The 15,903-nt window shown below is 33.6% G+C and overlaps 2 protein-coding genes across 11 annotated transcripts; one reads left to right on the top strand and one right to left on the bottom strand.

The window, feature by feature from the left end:
- Nucleotides 1–5: 5 nt before the first annotated feature.
- Nucleotides 6–2,652, bottom strand: LOC111294551 (uncharacterized). Of its 4 annotated transcripts, XM_089743114.1 has the most exons (7): nucleotides 2,330–2,625; nucleotides 2,133–2,235; nucleotides 1,838–2,015; nucleotides 1,651–1,748; nucleotides 610–709; nucleotides 435–520; nucleotides 6–347 (listed from the first exon to the last, which is right to left on the bottom strand). In XM_089743114.1, exons 1-7 carry the CDS (start codon nucleotides 2,428–2,430, stop codon nucleotides 294–296), a joined length of 720 nt encoding a protein of 239 aa, XP_089599240.1. In that variant the 5' UTR covers nucleotides 2,431–2,625; the 3' UTR covers nucleotides 6–293. The 4 variants fall into 4 exon arrangements, with proteins under 4 accessions (XP_089599240.1, XP_022743656.1, XP_022743657.1 ...); XM_022887921.2 differs by lacking the exon at nucleotides 2,133–2,235 and having other exon boundaries at nucleotides 2,330–2,652; XM_022887922.2 differs by lacking the exon at nucleotides 2,133–2,235 and having other exon boundaries at nucleotides 610–706; nucleotides 2,330–2,649.
- Nucleotides 2,653–5,378: 2,726 nt separating this feature from the next.
- Nucleotides 5,379–15,903, top strand: LOC111295709 (putative lysine-specific demethylase JMJ16). 7 transcript variants are annotated; one of them, XM_022889340.2, is made up of 14 exons: nucleotides 5,379–5,483; nucleotides 6,212–6,275; nucleotides 7,371–7,465; nucleotides 7,547–7,872; nucleotides 8,066–8,137; nucleotides 8,515–8,592; nucleotides 8,731–9,258; nucleotides 9,729–9,953; nucleotides 10,491–10,652; nucleotides 11,365–11,733; nucleotides 12,403–13,765; nucleotides 13,856–13,959; nucleotides 14,586–14,783; nucleotides 15,134–15,903. In XM_022889340.2, exons 4-14 carry the CDS (start codon nucleotides 7,555–7,557, stop codon nucleotides 15,464–15,466), a joined length of 3,750 nt encoding a protein of 1,249 aa, XP_022745075.2. In that variant the 5' UTR covers nucleotides 5,379–5,483; nucleotides 6,212–6,275; nucleotides 7,371–7,465; nucleotides 7,547–7,554; the 3' UTR covers nucleotides 15,467–15,903. The 7 variants fall into 7 exon arrangements, with proteins under 7 accessions (XP_022745075.2, XP_089599237.1, XP_089599236.1 ...); XM_022889339.2 differs by lacking the exon at nucleotides 5,379–5,483 and adding an exon at nucleotides 5,676–5,757; XM_022889338.2 differs by lacking the exon at nucleotides 5,379–5,483 and adding an exon at nucleotides 5,792–5,922.

Genomic DNA, 15,903 nt, shown 5'->3' with positions numbered 1-15,903 from the left:
CAAAATTCTGGGGAAATACTTTCATTGCATCTGATTGAACCAACAAAATCAAATGTGAGAAAATTCTTGCCCCAAACACAACATCAACAATAAAGGGGAAAATGAAAAAAGAACAAGATACTTGACGCAGAAAATAAGCTTTGTGAGGCTTGTATACTCAATTTTCTTAAAGGTTTTAAATATCCTACGACCACCCAACTTTAGCCTTAAGAAATTACTAGCACTTTACGGTGCAATCATACAGAGTCAATTGGTGGTCCGAGAGGAGGAAGGCTATAGGCTTGGTCGGCTGCTCACTTGTGAAATATCCCTTTCTTTTGTGGCTTTGGCTTTTTGTGATTTTGGTTCTGCCAATGAATTTAACAAACAGATATCCAAAGTTAAAAATGACACCGAGAGAAAATTTTTGACAGAAAACGAGGGGAAGCATATACCTTTTGTCTCCCAAGGGCATCTTGATCTATCCTCTCCTTCCAGTTACTCTTGCGAAGCTTGATTGGTCTATTTCCAACGTATTTACCTACAACACATCATCCCAAAAGTGTACACTATTATGGTACAAACAAAAAACGTTGTCGAAAATTGGCCAAGGATTATAGAAGCACTCACCATTCATCTCCTTCAGTGCAGCCGCAAGGTCAGAAGGGTTAGCAAAGCTAACAAACCCATAGCCCTTCGTTTTGCCAGTCCGTTTATCTCTAACAACCTGCTAGGAAAACGATATATGCATAAAAAAGATTCTTAGTTATCAAATAATCATGAATCCCTCATGGATTTCTTTTAGAGAAAAGACAGAATACCAACATACAACCACAAGCATGACAACAGGAACAGAAGAAACTGCCAAGGTAATGGTTGAGTATCAAACAAATAAACCCAAAGATCAGTTAAATTATCCTAGTATAGTGTCCTAGCATAGTGCTCAAGTGCCAAAAACTCATCCCAAACTAACAACACAATCAACATAACAAATCTGAACATTATCACTCTTCTTGTTAACATGATTAAGATCCCACAAAGTATAGGTGATACTGAAAATTCCCAATACCGTGCAGATGTAAGTTTACGAAGGAAATGTGCCACAATACTCAAGTCAGAAAACCAGTTAGAGCACAAGTGGTTCAACATTGTCGGAAAGTTGACAGTTAGTAAACTGATAGTGGCATACCTCTCTCTCAAGTTCAATGTCATACAATAAACAGTAACAGAGAAGAGAATACCATGCACTCCCCGTTTCCCCACTTTAAGGCTAAACAAAAGGGAGGCGACCAAATTAAATAGTTTAATAGGTTGACTGACCTTACTCAGACATGTTCAAAATCAATCAGCTTGCTGTGGCTTAAGCTAATCAATAAGTTCAAGTCAAATATACCATACTCAATCTCTGTAAGTCATTTCCAGCCGTCAACATATAGTATTGATCTCCATAATTTTGACAAGATTAAAGAATACTAATGAAATAAAAGGATTATTCCATTCATTTGGAAACCTAAAGCAAAACCCACCTTAAGAGGCTTAAACACATAAACATATAACTGCTCTGTGCGCTTCATACAAAAATCGGAAGAGGAAATGCAAAGAGTTGATAGCCCCAGGAAAAAACTGCTATTAAAAAGAAAACAAACAAAATCAAGTAAATTAAAAACTTACTCTGGCCATGTTAAATGAAGGAAATCGCGCAAAAGCTTTTGAAAGAACATCATCATTCACCTCATTACCAAGATCACCACAAAATAGGCGAAAGTCATCTGCAGATTACCAACAAAAATAAGAAAGCCACTTGTAAAACACACATAGAGAAATCAAAAATAAATATGACAGTTAGATTAGTTCATACTTTCAGGCCATTCCGCAAGCGTTGGATCCTCCCACGACTGACCAGCAGCTTTACGTGGGATGGCTTTCTTTTTAGTTTCTGCCTTGTGCTCAATCTCACTGCTTGCAAGGGCGGCCTTTACGCTCTCTAGTGCTTCAGGGGTAACTATCTGAGCATCCCTTTGAAATAACTGTTGAGCCTGTTCAAATATACTACAACAAATTACAGTGATGAAGTGTGTAATTGAACTCACAGCTCTAAAATAAAATTAAAAGGGGAAAAACCCAACAAACAAAAAGATTCCCTCGGTTGCCACCTTTGTTAAATTTTCTATTTTTATTCTCTCCAACGCAATTTTTTGTTCTTTTCGAATTTTTAATTCCAAATCACCCAGAAAATTTTCCAAATTCCTCCAAAACCTAGGGAAAAAAAAATTAAACCCAAAATAAACCCTAAATTACATCAATAAAAAATTTACAAAAAATTATGTTTATAATTTATTGTTCTGCTGACCTGTTGATATTGAGGGAGAGAATAGGCGCCGGGGACAGGGGCGACCGGCGCGGGGTAAACAGGAGCAGGGGCGACCGGAACCGGTTGGGCCAGGGGGGCATAAGGTTGGGCCTTTTGCTGGAGATGAAACGGCAACGGAAAATACGATGAGTTCGTTGTCGTTTGGTAGGTGAATTGAGAAGATGATGAGGAAGAAGGAGTTGTTGCGGAGGAGGGTGGAATCGACATGGTTGAAATAAAGATTTTGGGTTTTTAAAAGGGGGAGTGCTTGAGACGAAGGAAATTTTCGGGATTTCTTGAGTGCGTTGATTCGGAAGAGGATGGTTCTCAATTTAAACGCCGTCGTTTTAAGGTGAAGAAAGGTAAGCAATGCTTTGATCAATTTCTCTCGAGTAAGGGGTCTAAATGGGCTAGGGCTCCGGGCCGATGGGAACTTAATCCGGGCTTTGGAAGGTCCATGCCCGATCATAAACTTACACATTTTATGAAGGAATTTATGTCATAGTCATGTACTATTTTCAATTATGATTCTTACCAATTAATAGTGTGAACGAGAAAGTAGGAATTTTTAAGTAGTGTGTCAAACACATTTTAAAATAAAATATTTTTATTTATTTTATGTGCATATATAAATCACAAGTAATTTTTTTCTTAAAATCTCATTTTTGTTTTATGTTTATGTATCTTTAGTAAAATATCATATCTCTATTCGATTTCCTTTAAATCATAATTTTATTCGGTATAAATAAATAATAGATATTTATAAAATAATATTTAATATGAACAAAATAATAAATTCATTCAATTCTACATTCATATATAGTTAAAAATTAAAACTTAATTTCTAATGATACGAAACCAATAACTTATTTTTTTACAACCTACTAAAACATAAAATAAATTACTATTCAATATATATATTAAACTTAAATTATATTGAATATCGAACTTAAGTTAATTTATTCATGTAATAACTCTTAATAAGTGACATCTAACGAATTTAATATTCAAATTTTAATATCTATAATTATTTTTTATATTTCTTAATTACAGCCTCCTATGAACCTAATTTATTCATAATTAATGAAGTTTATGGATACCATAAATTTATGAATGGTTAAATTCATAAATAGTTAAACTCATACAATTTGAGTTTGATTCATAGTTATTTATACTACTTAACGGTAGGTATGAATTTAATTTTAAAATATCAAACTTAAATGATATGAAATACGAAATACACTTATCTATAACTAATTATATTATGAATACAGTGATTAAGTTAAAAAATAATTTGACTCATATAATTTAAAATAAAAAATATAAATATTAGTTAATAGTATTCATAAACCTAATTATTTGCAAACCCTACGATCAACGTCTTGCAACCCATTTACCTCGTAAAGACACTTTGACATTTAATTAAGCACACTAATTAATTTATACTTAACCCAAATTAATAATAGGGTATTGATGTCATTAAGAAACCTTGCGTTCCTAAACTTTTTTAGGGTATTTACTTATATAAAGATTGATATCATAAACAAATAATTGATATAATATATCGTTACATTAATACAATTGTCTACGATAAATTTTTATATTTAAAAAATATAGATAATTACATTATTATTAATACCATCAAATATATTATTCTTAATATTACCGATAAACATTTTTATTTATTCGACTAATGTTAAATATTAGTGTACCCTAAACCATTTATTAAAACCCAAACATTCATTTAAATCCATTTTTCAAGGCAGATTACTTAATTTGGGGTGATAATTAGGTAACAATCGAACTCTACGAACCAACGCATTAAAGAATTCAAAGGCTTTTGTTGACTCGTAATTCTGAAATTCAAATTAACAAGTTTACAACTTTTACCTACGTTTTGACGAAAGTGAGGGAAAAAAAGACAAAGCAAGTATAGTAAAAAAAAATGTAAAGAAATAAAAAATAATAATAAAGAAAGAAAATGAGGCATTCTCACGAATAAATTCTCGTTAGAAATTGTCAACGCGGTAAGCCTTTTTTTTTTTTTAATTTGTTAAATAATGTTAACAATATTAATAATATGTATACAGGATTTTTCAATGGACCGTTTCAATAATGTGAATGACAACAACTGCAAGGTATGCATGTTGCACGTGATTTATTCTACATTCCAGGCATACCAAACAAAAATTATGTGGATCACATAAATTAGGTCAAAACATTATATGTATGAATGAAAGGAACTTTAAAAGAAAAAAAAAAAAAAAACGAATCTTAACCATTTTAAAACATAAAAAATTTTAATTGAGAATTGGAATTAAATTTTCGAAAAGAAAAAAATTTAAAAAATTAAATGCATTATTATGGTACATAAATTACCATTACATGTAAAAATTATATTATTAATATATAAAAATGAACATATATATATAATCAACCAAGAGAGTTATAATCTAAATGCCCTTGAAGTAGTGAATAAAGTATAATTTTTAATAAAAAAAATTTAGCATAATTTATTAATAAAATATTAAAATTAAAATTTTAATTATTAAAATTTAATCCACGACAACTTATTTAAATCTAATTAGTTTTTGAAACGAGAATACATGTATTAATACTAGTTAACCAAATATACTTAAGTGCAATCTTTGATATTTACATAAATTTATTATTAACAATTAAGATAAAAATTAATAATTAAAATAATTCAAAGAAAGTTTCATTAGTGCAAGTGACAAATTTATGTTAACTCTCTTATTTTTGTTAAAAATCAATAAAATTAAAAGTGGTTAGTTATTTTAATTTGCTTTGACTTAATCGGTTATTTAATTTAATTTTTTAATTTTTAAAAAATTGAATTAACCGAATATTTTCATCCAATTATATTTGATATGTAATTTATAAATAATTATTCGGATAAATTAATTTCATTATAAATTTTTTTATTAAGCAAGATACTTTTAAATTTTAAATATTAACTTTTTTTATTAATTTTTCTAAAAAATTAAAATTCAGTCCATAAATAAAAATAAATTCACTTATAAAGGATGGTCGGTCCATAGTCCATGCCATAGTCGGCGCCAGTCCTTCAAGAAAAAGAGGAAACTTCGTCTCATTCATCCCAACAAGGCGCCCGTAGAAAAACAGCCCACAGGTAAGATAAATAATTGAAAAATTATTATTTTTTCTTCCCTTTTTTAATTTTTTTTACTAAAACCCCCCCCCCCCAAAAAAAAACTTCATTAACCTTAATTAATCACCCGATCCTCCATTAATTAAGAAATTTTCACCTTATCGTACTTAATTTTTTAGTAAAAAAAAAACTTCTTTTTATAACTTATATGCTGTCAATTGCTTCATAAAAACACAACAAACATAGAACCCAAACAAATTTGTTGGACCAAACGCCCCTTAATTGAAAAAAAAAGGTACATTAAAAAAATTTTCACTTTTTCCAACTTTGATGAAATTCTGTTATTTCCAGAAGTAATGATGAATTAATTAATCTTCCATATTTACCCTCATCAGCTTCCTTCCTCTATTTTTTTTTTTTTTTTGGAATTGTTCTTTCTTTGTTCTGATTTCTTTTGAAGGTACCCTTGAAAAGCACCAAAATTTAGAAAATTATTACTATTATTATTATTATTATCATCATCATCATAAAAATAGTAATCTCTTTTCCTGTTGAATTTGTTTTTTTTTTTTCTTGTGGTACCATTTGGAGTTTTAGGTTTAGGGTTAGGGTTAGGTTTAGATCTGTTTAAAATCTGGTTCAACGTTTTCATTTGTTTTACTTCATAATATTTATTTTATCGTGCTTTGAAATTAGAAATTTTTACTGATTTTTTTATTTTTTTATTTTGCCCTGAAAAACTGGTGTAGTCAAAAGGGGCTTTTTCAGCTGCTTTGATTGAAGTCAAATTACAGAAATCTTTTGGATCAACATGTAAGCTCAAATTTTTTCTTGACTTTTTAATTTATGTATTTTTTTTGGATCTTTCTGGCTTGCAATTTGTTTTTTGTCTGATGATGCTGATGACAAAATAGGAAATTAGAATTTTATGAGATTTTATTTTATTTTTTAATTATTGATTTTGTTCTGAAAATTCTCTCAATCAAATTATTTGATAATGATCTTTTAGGGTTTAGTATTATTTAATCAAACTCATTTAATAGGGAAAGTAATGCATGAGTTAAATCTTGGATTAAACTACAATTTTATTTAGTAAATTTCTGTTTGGTTATCATGATTTCATTTTCTATCAAGAAAAATAAAACTGAAAAATATGTTGATGAAGATGATGTTCAATTTTATATGTTGCATTTTAATTCCCAAAAGTTACAATTCATTGTTTTTGTTGATGAAATTATATGATCCAAGAATGCCCTGCAATGGTGTTACTTTCCTGTTAGATGGAACTTTCTAGAACCAATGTTTTCAGAAATTTGATTGCATAGCTGCTAATTTAAGGGTTCATAATTTTGAAGGAACTGAAATCATTAGATTTCAACCGCGTCATCACTTCCTGAGTTTTAATCAACTCTATCAAGAATGAGAAGGCATAAGTCTTGTTGATTCACCTAATTATGTTATGTTAGTAATTTGGGAAGGAGTTTTATCGAATGCATCTTATGGCTCTTGGATAACTTAAGTTGGTTTAGTTACAGAATTGTGTTTGTATTTTTGTTTCAGCTATTATTTGTAGCAGTATTCTAGGATTTGGGGATTAAGGCTAAAGCATGAATTGTTTAATCTGCTGAGGATAAGTCAGAAAATGGCTTATCAATTATCATACACAATTGTCAGAACCATATGCTGGAATGTAGTCATCCTTGTTTCTTACCATTCTCATATCTTCTTATCTAAGTACTGAATTGTGGTTGTTTGAGTAAAACCTGAAATCAGTGTAACAATTATTGCGATGTTGACATAATTTATGCTGATCTTCTAAGAATATAATGACTTGATTTTGAATGCAAATGAAGTTTTTGGATTATGTTTGTCTATTTATTTTTTTAATTGCTTTGTATTTCTGTGCAGATAAAGTTCCTTTTTAAAGCTGTTCAGAATTATAGTTAGGATGTCAAATTAGGTACCCTGAGTTGGGCTGCTGAATTGATTCTTTAATTTTTAAGGTAGGACTGTTTTGTATTCAACTGTTTTCTGTTCCAGATACAGACTGTAATGTTTGAAGTTTCATCCATTATCTTGTGTAGCACTACCAATGGGGACAGAACTTATGAGAGTTTGTTTTAAAGAAGAGAATGATGATATTCCATCAGTTCCACCGGGTTTTGAGTCATATGCATCTTTTACCTTAAAAAGGGGGGCACAAGATGTTGAAAAACATGAGAGTGATAATGTAATGTGTTGCTCAGCCTCTGCAAGTACTTCTGATGCCAGTCCAATTCAGAAGGAAACTAAGTTGGGCAATAGTGAAAGTGCAAAGATTACAAGGTCTCTAAGGCGTAGACCTTGGATAAACTATGGTCTGTATGATAACAGTTCAGACAATGAGCCTGATTGTGGAAAGCTTGATCAAGTTAGTTTCTTCTTTTCTTGTTAAGTTATTTGTTGAATCTTTTGTTTTTCTTTTCTTTCTTTCTTTTTGAAATTGTTTCTCTGTTTTATAAAAATTTTTGAATGCTGATTTTGGAAATTTTAGCAAAACAACATGCTATTGTTTGTGACAATGCTGTATCTTGGTAGTTTCATACTTGCCATTCATTTTGCAGAATCTAAGATTGAGACTTAATTTTCCTAAAGGTGTTATCCGCGGATGTCCAGAGTGTAATGATTGCCAAAAGGTTAGTTTCCAATTTCTTTTTCTCTTTTATAGTTTCCTTAATCTTTCACACCTTTCATAATCTGCCTCAGGCAGCACCGCTCCTCTAGTGTCATTTATTTTTTCCACCCGACTGTTGTTATATTTATCATCTGTAGCAGCAACATCCTAGATGTAAGTATTGACCTGGGAGTGCCTTATATTTAAGTTTTTGGCATGATGACGTTATGGATAATTTATATTATAATGTAGCTTAAAGTGACAGCTAACTAACTGGTTATTGAAGGACCATGAAGGAGCTGGACTATGCAATCCGGACTGCATTATTGATATGCTATTTTCATGTGTTAACCTTTGTCTTCAAATATTATTTCATTGCTATGTAACATGTTGGAACAGTTAACTGCAAGATGGCGGCCAGAAGAAGCATGTAGGCCAGACCTTGAGGATGCACCTGTGTTCTACCCAACAGAAGAGGTATTTAATGTTACTTATAATATTTGAATTGTTTGAGTATCATAATTTGCCTAGCTATACTTGTTACTGTTACTTGTATAATCTGGAGTTCTACATTAGAGAATTAAAAAATCTTAACTGGTTTATAATGTTTCCCAGGAGTTTGAAGATACTTTGAAGTATATAGCTAGCATACGACCAATAGCAGAACAATATGGATTATGTCGCATTGTTCCTCCATCTTCTTGGAAGCCTCCTTGTACTCTTAAAGAAAAGAATAGGTGGGACAAGTCTAGATTTGCTACTCGTGTGCAGAGGGTTGACAAGCTGCAGAATCGTGATTCAATGAGAAAAATGTCAAAAGTAAATAACAATATGAGGAGGAAAAGGAGAAGATGCATGAGAATGGCTGCAGACTGTGGGTCTGATAGTGGAAGTATCCCAGGGTCTGCTGATGCTGGATTTTGTGAAGTAGAGAGGTTTGGGTTTGAACCTGGTCCAGAGTTTACCTTGGATAAATTTCAGAAGTATGCAGATGATTTCAAGGCCCAGTACTTTAAGAGGAAGGAAAATGATGTAGATATGGAAGGTCAAATGACCATTCTTCCAGTGCACCATGAGCCTTCAGTTGAGAATATTGAGGGTGAATACTGGCGGATAGTGGAGAAAGCAACTGAGGAAATAGAGGTAAGAGTTATGAGTTAGCAAAAAATCGTCATTCCTTTCTGTTGATTAATTTACCTACTGCCGGATTGGCCTGACTATTGGAGCTGCTTTCCTACTCCAAAAAGCTGTGGTTGGGCCAAATAAGAGTTTGACAAAACTTTTCTTTTAGCCTTTCTAAAAGCTGATAATGAGTTTCTGGAGGCTAGGAGTTGAAGTTCCTAATTGGAGATTCAAGAAAGAGTCACAATGAGAAGCTGATGGACAAAGTCAATGAAGTTTCAAGCGGGCAAAAGAAATTTTCTTAGTTATTTCAAACAATTTCATTCTCATCAAGAATTTCTAAAAGCTTTACATCAGCAAAACTATTTTTTTTCATCTCCAACTATGCCAAGCAAGCTCTGATTCTTTTTTTATCTACCCTCGTTTTTGTTTCTCTTTTAAACTATTTGCAAAGAGTAGTTGGTAATTCTTATGCTCCTTTCCTTTTTCAGGTCTTATATGGGGCTGATCTAGAAACTGGGGTTTTTGGCAGTGGGTTTCCTAAGAAGCACAGCCAAGTTGGATTTGCTTCAAATGAAAAGTACATAAAATCAGGCTGGAACTTAAATAACTTTCCAAGGCTTCCTGGATCTGTTCTCTCTTATGAAAGCAGTGATATTTCTGGGGTTCTGGTTCCCTGGTTGTATGTAGGAATGTGCTTTTCCTCCTTTTGTTGGGTAAGAATTCTAGGACTATAGACCTCTTTTATCCTTGCATGAGTTGAACTCTTGGCTCCAATATTTTCTTTGATAATTTTGCATTAGCCCAGCTTGTGAACAATGAAATTCATGTCTATTTATTTTGTTTGTGTGACTTCGTACCGCATTATGTTCTTCCATATATAATGTGTGCTGTAATACAGCATAATAAGAACAGTTAAGAAGTTGTATGCCTAAAGTGATCAGATCCTGGTTGAAATATAGTGTTGATGTAAAAATGTGCATGCATTTGTTGTCAAAATAGTGGAAGAAACCCTTGATGGAATTTTTAGCCACCTACGCCACCATGCAGAATTTTGTGGTATAGTTTTATGTTTTTTGGGTGTTAGCAACAAATGATTCTTTTGAAATTCCAAGCTTTTGAAGTCACATTTAAGGCCATTACTTATACCTGCAAAACTTCTATTTTATGCTGCTGTTGACAATTAAAGGATGACCTGAGGATTTTGCTAATTCCTTTTTTTTTTTTCATTTGTTTTATATGGATGCAACCAGCATGTGGAAGATCACCATCTATACTCACTAAATTACATGCATTGGGGTGCTCCAAAAATTTGGTATGGTGTCCCAGGAAAGGATGCTCCTAAACTGGAGGTGGCTATGAGAAAGCATTTGCCTGACCTTTTTGATGAACAACCTGACCTACTTCACAAATTGGTGAGCTAAAAGTTCTATAATATGGTGTTTATATTTGTAATTATAGCTAAGGGTGACTTTATCCAACTGTTTTGGAGCATGTCAATCGGTACTAAAAAGCCAAATGTATCAAAAGATACTTTTGCTTCTTGAATTTAAGTGGTCAAATAATTATAATAGTTCTTTATTGAGAAAACATGTCCTTGGATCAACCATTTTGCTGGTGGCTTGGTAAGGCTGATCTGTGATGTTGTCCCTGCTGTTTTGCTCTTAACATTAAAATTTGAATTAGGAATCATTATTGCCCGTACCCCTTGAATGCTTGAACCAGGTTCTGGTTCTAGCAGAAAGGATTTTTAACCTGAACGAGTTTTACGTAATATACATACTGAGAGGACCTATTCTGGCTCTAGTGTTTTTCTAGTTTGGGATATGTGAGAGAAGTTAGGATGCTTTCTTCTGGTTCACCATCCTTATTACACTACTTAAAAGCAAATTAATGAAATCAATGCATAACAAATATGAAATATATTCACATTCATGGTGCCAATGTAGTGGATGCTTTGTAATAACTGTTCCTGGTTCCATGTTTCAGAAGATTGAATTTGTAGTTGTAATCTATAGTTCATTATAATTTCACATATAAGATCTTCTTTTCTCCCCATGTATGCTTAATTACTGTAATATTACTGCCTGATACCAATTATGCCCTGAATTTCATTCTTTCATGCAGGTCACTCAGCTGTCCCCTTCCATACTAAAATCTGAAGGGGCACCTGTCTATCGGTGTGTTCAGAATGCTGGAGAGTTTGTTCTGACCTTCCCTAGAGCATACCATGCTGGGTTCAACTGTGGTTTCAATTGTGCGGAGGCAGTAAATGTAGCTCCTGTTGACTGGTTGCCCCATGGACTGATTGCTATTGAGCTATACCGTGAACAGGGAAGAAAAACTTCCATCTCACACGATAAATTGTTGCTCGGGGCAGCAAGGGAAGCAGTCAAAGCCCACTGGGAGCTCAATTTATTGAAGAAGTATACTTCTGATAACATAAGGTGGAAAGATATGTGTGGAAAGGATGGAATCTTAGCTAAAACTCTCAAGGTAATTTCTATGTCCATTATTTGTCTTTGGGCTGATTTATAGGCTTTGGTTGTATGAATTCTTATTTTGTCAGTTCAGAATCTGTGTAGATGATCTGGATTTGAGTTGGGATGTCTATTGCTAAGAGTTGAATTTATGTAAATTTCATTCCTAAGCTGGATTTGTGCCTCTAATTCAAATATAATTGATAAACTTTTTATTTGGTTTGGATTGGTCCGATCTCTGGAGAATTGTTGATCCCAAATCTCTAATAATTTGAGGATAAGAAGCTTGTGTTATGAGAACTAATATTTTATGTTCTCATGCATGGACATAAATGCATGCACTTCCATGCTTATTGTATATGTACATGTAGACCCATAACCTTATTATGCAGTATGTTTACATGTAAAATTCATTTTGTACAAAATATATACTACAATCACTGGATTTGATCTAGTATTCAATGGCAGAATTACTTAAAGTCAATTTTATGTTGTTTATAAATCAGTTATATCCAGTAATTGATCTAATTTCAATTCAAATTCTGAAATAGGATCCATATTTGCTAAAATCTTGTAACCTTTATCTTTTTGTTAATATGCTTATTTTGTAAACATAGCATAAATGAAATGCTTATATTACCTGTGGTTGATTTTGATTGACTTTGTATATTTTTCTTGGCCACAGACACGTGTTGAGATGGAGTGTCTAGGGAGGGAATTTCTTTGCAGTTCCTCTCAGGCTGTGAAAATGGACAGCAATTTTGATGCTACCAGCGAGAGAGAATGCAGCATATGTTTTTTTGATTTGCACCTTTCTGCAGCAGGCTGTCGTTGCTCCCCTGATAGATATGCATGCCTGAATCATGCAAAACAGTTCTGCTCATGTGCCAGGGGTGCCAAAGTTTTCCTCTTTCGTTATGACATAAATGAATTAAATATCCTTGTTGATGCATTGGAAGGAAAACTAAGTTCAGTGTATAGGTGGGCAAGACTAGACCTTGGACTGGCCCTGAGTACATATGTCTCCAAGGACAATATGCTGGGTAGTAGATTGTCCTTTACACTGGAAGGAATACCTAAAGAGGTGCAATCACAACCATCAGTCATTTCGTTCAAAGATTTGCCAGGAGAAGAAATGTCAAAAGACAAGTCCTTGATTTTAGCTCAGATCTCTGCTCAGATGTTATTGCATCAAAGAAATAAACTATCAGAGGCTGCATTACCATCAAAAGATCCAAATTCTAAGTTGAAGAAAGAGGAATTGGTTCTTTCTGCTTCAAACTTAAGCATGCCTCGAGGCCAAACTGCCAAAGAAAGTAGAGTGAAGAAACCTTCAGCTCCAGCAGATGATAATATTATTCTTCTTAGTGATGATGAAGGTGATGAACCAAAGAAACCAGTTTCAGGAAGACCAAAAGAACATTCTATCACAAAGCAGTCCGAAACCTCACTGGTGCTGGCACCATCTGGTGGAAAGGCGAGCACATGTAATTACAAGAATGAGCCTATCTTAACTACGCCTCTAACTGATGCTTCTTTTATGTATCAAAGGGATGCCAGTTCCCATGATGTACAAAGGAATAGTTCATCTCATTATTTTCAAGCAAAAGATGAGCATGCTGCAAATGGTATCACATTGCTAGGATCTAATCATCAGGTGATTTCTTGTCATTTAGACTCTGCCACTGCAGAATCTGGTAGAAATGTTCAGGATTCCTTTAATACAATAGAGATGGACAATAACAAGGATAATCTGGTGACTGTTGAAAGCAACCTTCAGCATCTGCTGCCATTGGGCAGTGAAAAAGCTAACGAGGATAAACATGAGAACGTGGCAGCCAATGCCTTCGAAAGTTTAGTTGACAATGCAAGAACTAATGTAGGAGGGCTGCCTTGCCCTCAAAATAATCTGGACAGAAACTTCCGGCAGAAAGGTCCTCGCATTGCAAAGGTAGTGCGAAGGATCAACTGTAATGTTGAGCCTCTGGAATTTGGAGTTGTGCTCTCTGGGAAGTTATGGTGTAACAGCCAGTGTATTTTCCCTAGAGGTAAGTTGCATTTGGGGTCTATTAATGCCGATGCATGTCAATATGCTAACTGCTAAGTATGTATTTACTTGTTTATTCTAATTAATGCAGGATTTAAGAGCCGGGTTAGGTATATAAGTGTTTTAGATCCAACAAATATGGCCTTCTATGTCTCAGAAATTCTGGATGCGGGAAGGGATGGACCTCTGTTTATGGTAATTGAAAATTTAATTGTATCAACTATGTTTTGTGCTACTATCTTATCAGTTATACATTTTTTATCTCTTTCCTGTTTGTGCTTCAACTTATATTACATAATGCCAGGAAAAATTATCATAGTTTTGTAATCATATTCCTTCATAATTAATGGGCAATTGAAGAAATTCGTAGTAGATATGGATAGATTTATCTTTGTTGCCAAATTGTTTGTCTCTGATGTTCATTGTGTTTTTCTTTGCAGAGAACCAGAAAGTAATTGAATGTGTTTTATGTATTTTAACATTTGATTGTTCGGCATAGTTGACTAGTCTTGCTATCAGACTACTGGGAAATAACTTACTCCGGCTGACTTGATTGTTATAGATAGTATCATAGTAGTATAACTTTCTAGACATTACTAGTGAAGTGCATGCTACTATCTTGCACCTGATTTTTTCCTACTTCCATCTATTAGAGAAAATATTTGTTTGTTTTATTACCGTAGAGAACTTATAAATTCTATTTTAGAAGTCGTCTTCCAACTTAGTTTTGATTTGAAGTTAGGTTAGAAAAAGTAAGAAAATAATGGCCAGAAATGTATGTGTTTTTAGGCTTCATGGCTTTAATGTTGATTTGATTTCAGGTCTCTGTGGAGCATTGTCCCAGTGAAGTATTCATTCATGTTTCAGCTGCCAGATGTTGGGAGATGGTGAGAGAGAAAGTGAATCAAGAGATAACAAAGAAACATAGACTAGGAAGGACCAACCTCCCACCATTGCAGCCTCCCGGAAGCCTTGATGGCTTTGAGATGTTTGGTTTTTCTTCACCAGCAATTGTGCAGGTAAATTAGTTCGTACGATGTGTTATGTGATTTTTTCCGTGGGCAAGTTTCTTCATGTTTGGTTCCTCTACACCTAGGGGGAGGGATCTTGGTGATTGGAAGATAACTTTGAAAGCCATCCCCAGAGTACAATCTGACTTCTGGGGTACTGACGATTTTTAACATCAAACATAGAAGTTGATTGGTCTCCAGTTGATCTGAAAAGTTATCCTACTAGTTTATTTAAACTATTTCTCCCCCTCCCTGAGCACATTGTCTTTTAATCGTTTAACAACTGTACTTTATTTCGTAAATGCATTACTCTGAAGTATTAAGTAAAACTCATCTTTCACATGGTTAATATACACCAGGCCATTGAGGCAATGGATCGAAATCGAGTTTGTTCGGAGTATTGGGACTCTCGGCCTTACTCACGACCTCAAGTGCAGATTCTACAACATTCTCATCCCCCTGATAGTGGTGAGAACTTACTTAAAATATCTGGGGAACAAAATACTGCAGGGGCTCCTTGGATCAATTGCTTGACTGGTGGACTTGACACACTTCTCAGAGGCTTATTCAAGAAAGCAAACTCTGAAGAATTACACTCACTTTATAGCATTTTAAGTGACAAAGGGCCACCCATGGATGTACACCTTGTGGCTAGACTCCTTGATGAAGAGATTCACAGTCGTCCTAGATGATTGAATATTTTTGGTCATGCAGATTCGAGGTCAAATCTGTGAGTCCATTCGCTCTCATTTTTCATCTCTGTATATACCGATGCCCTGCTTTTACGCTTCTCATACATACAGCTTTCATTCAATCCACCATTCTTTCGAGTAGGAAAAGGAGAGTGATTAACAATTGGTTATATTCCTGTGGGATTCTTGCATCCTGACTATTTGTAGCATAAAAAGTCTAGAAATTCAACTGGTGGATATTGGCACCCTCTTATCATTTGGCCTCCGTCCAGTACTTTGTTAGGGTTACCCATATATCAACGTCTACCATTTTTTTTTTTCCTTTTTTGATTTTGAGTTTTAGTTTAGTTTCATACGGTGTTAATAAAAAAAAAAACAAAGATGCTTCTTAACTGAATTTTTTTTTTTTATATATATATTGGTTGTTTGCTGCTGTA

This window comes from Durio zibethinus, chromosome 14, assembly GCF_047325235.1.
Source record: "Durio zibethinus cultivar Kanyao isolate XHJ-2024 chromosome 14, ASM4732523v1, whole genome shotgun sequence".
NCBI lineage: Eukaryota > Viridiplantae > Streptophyta > Magnoliopsida > Malvales > Malvaceae > Durio > Durio zibethinus.
This window is presented reverse-complemented; position numbering and strand designations above follow the sequence as displayed.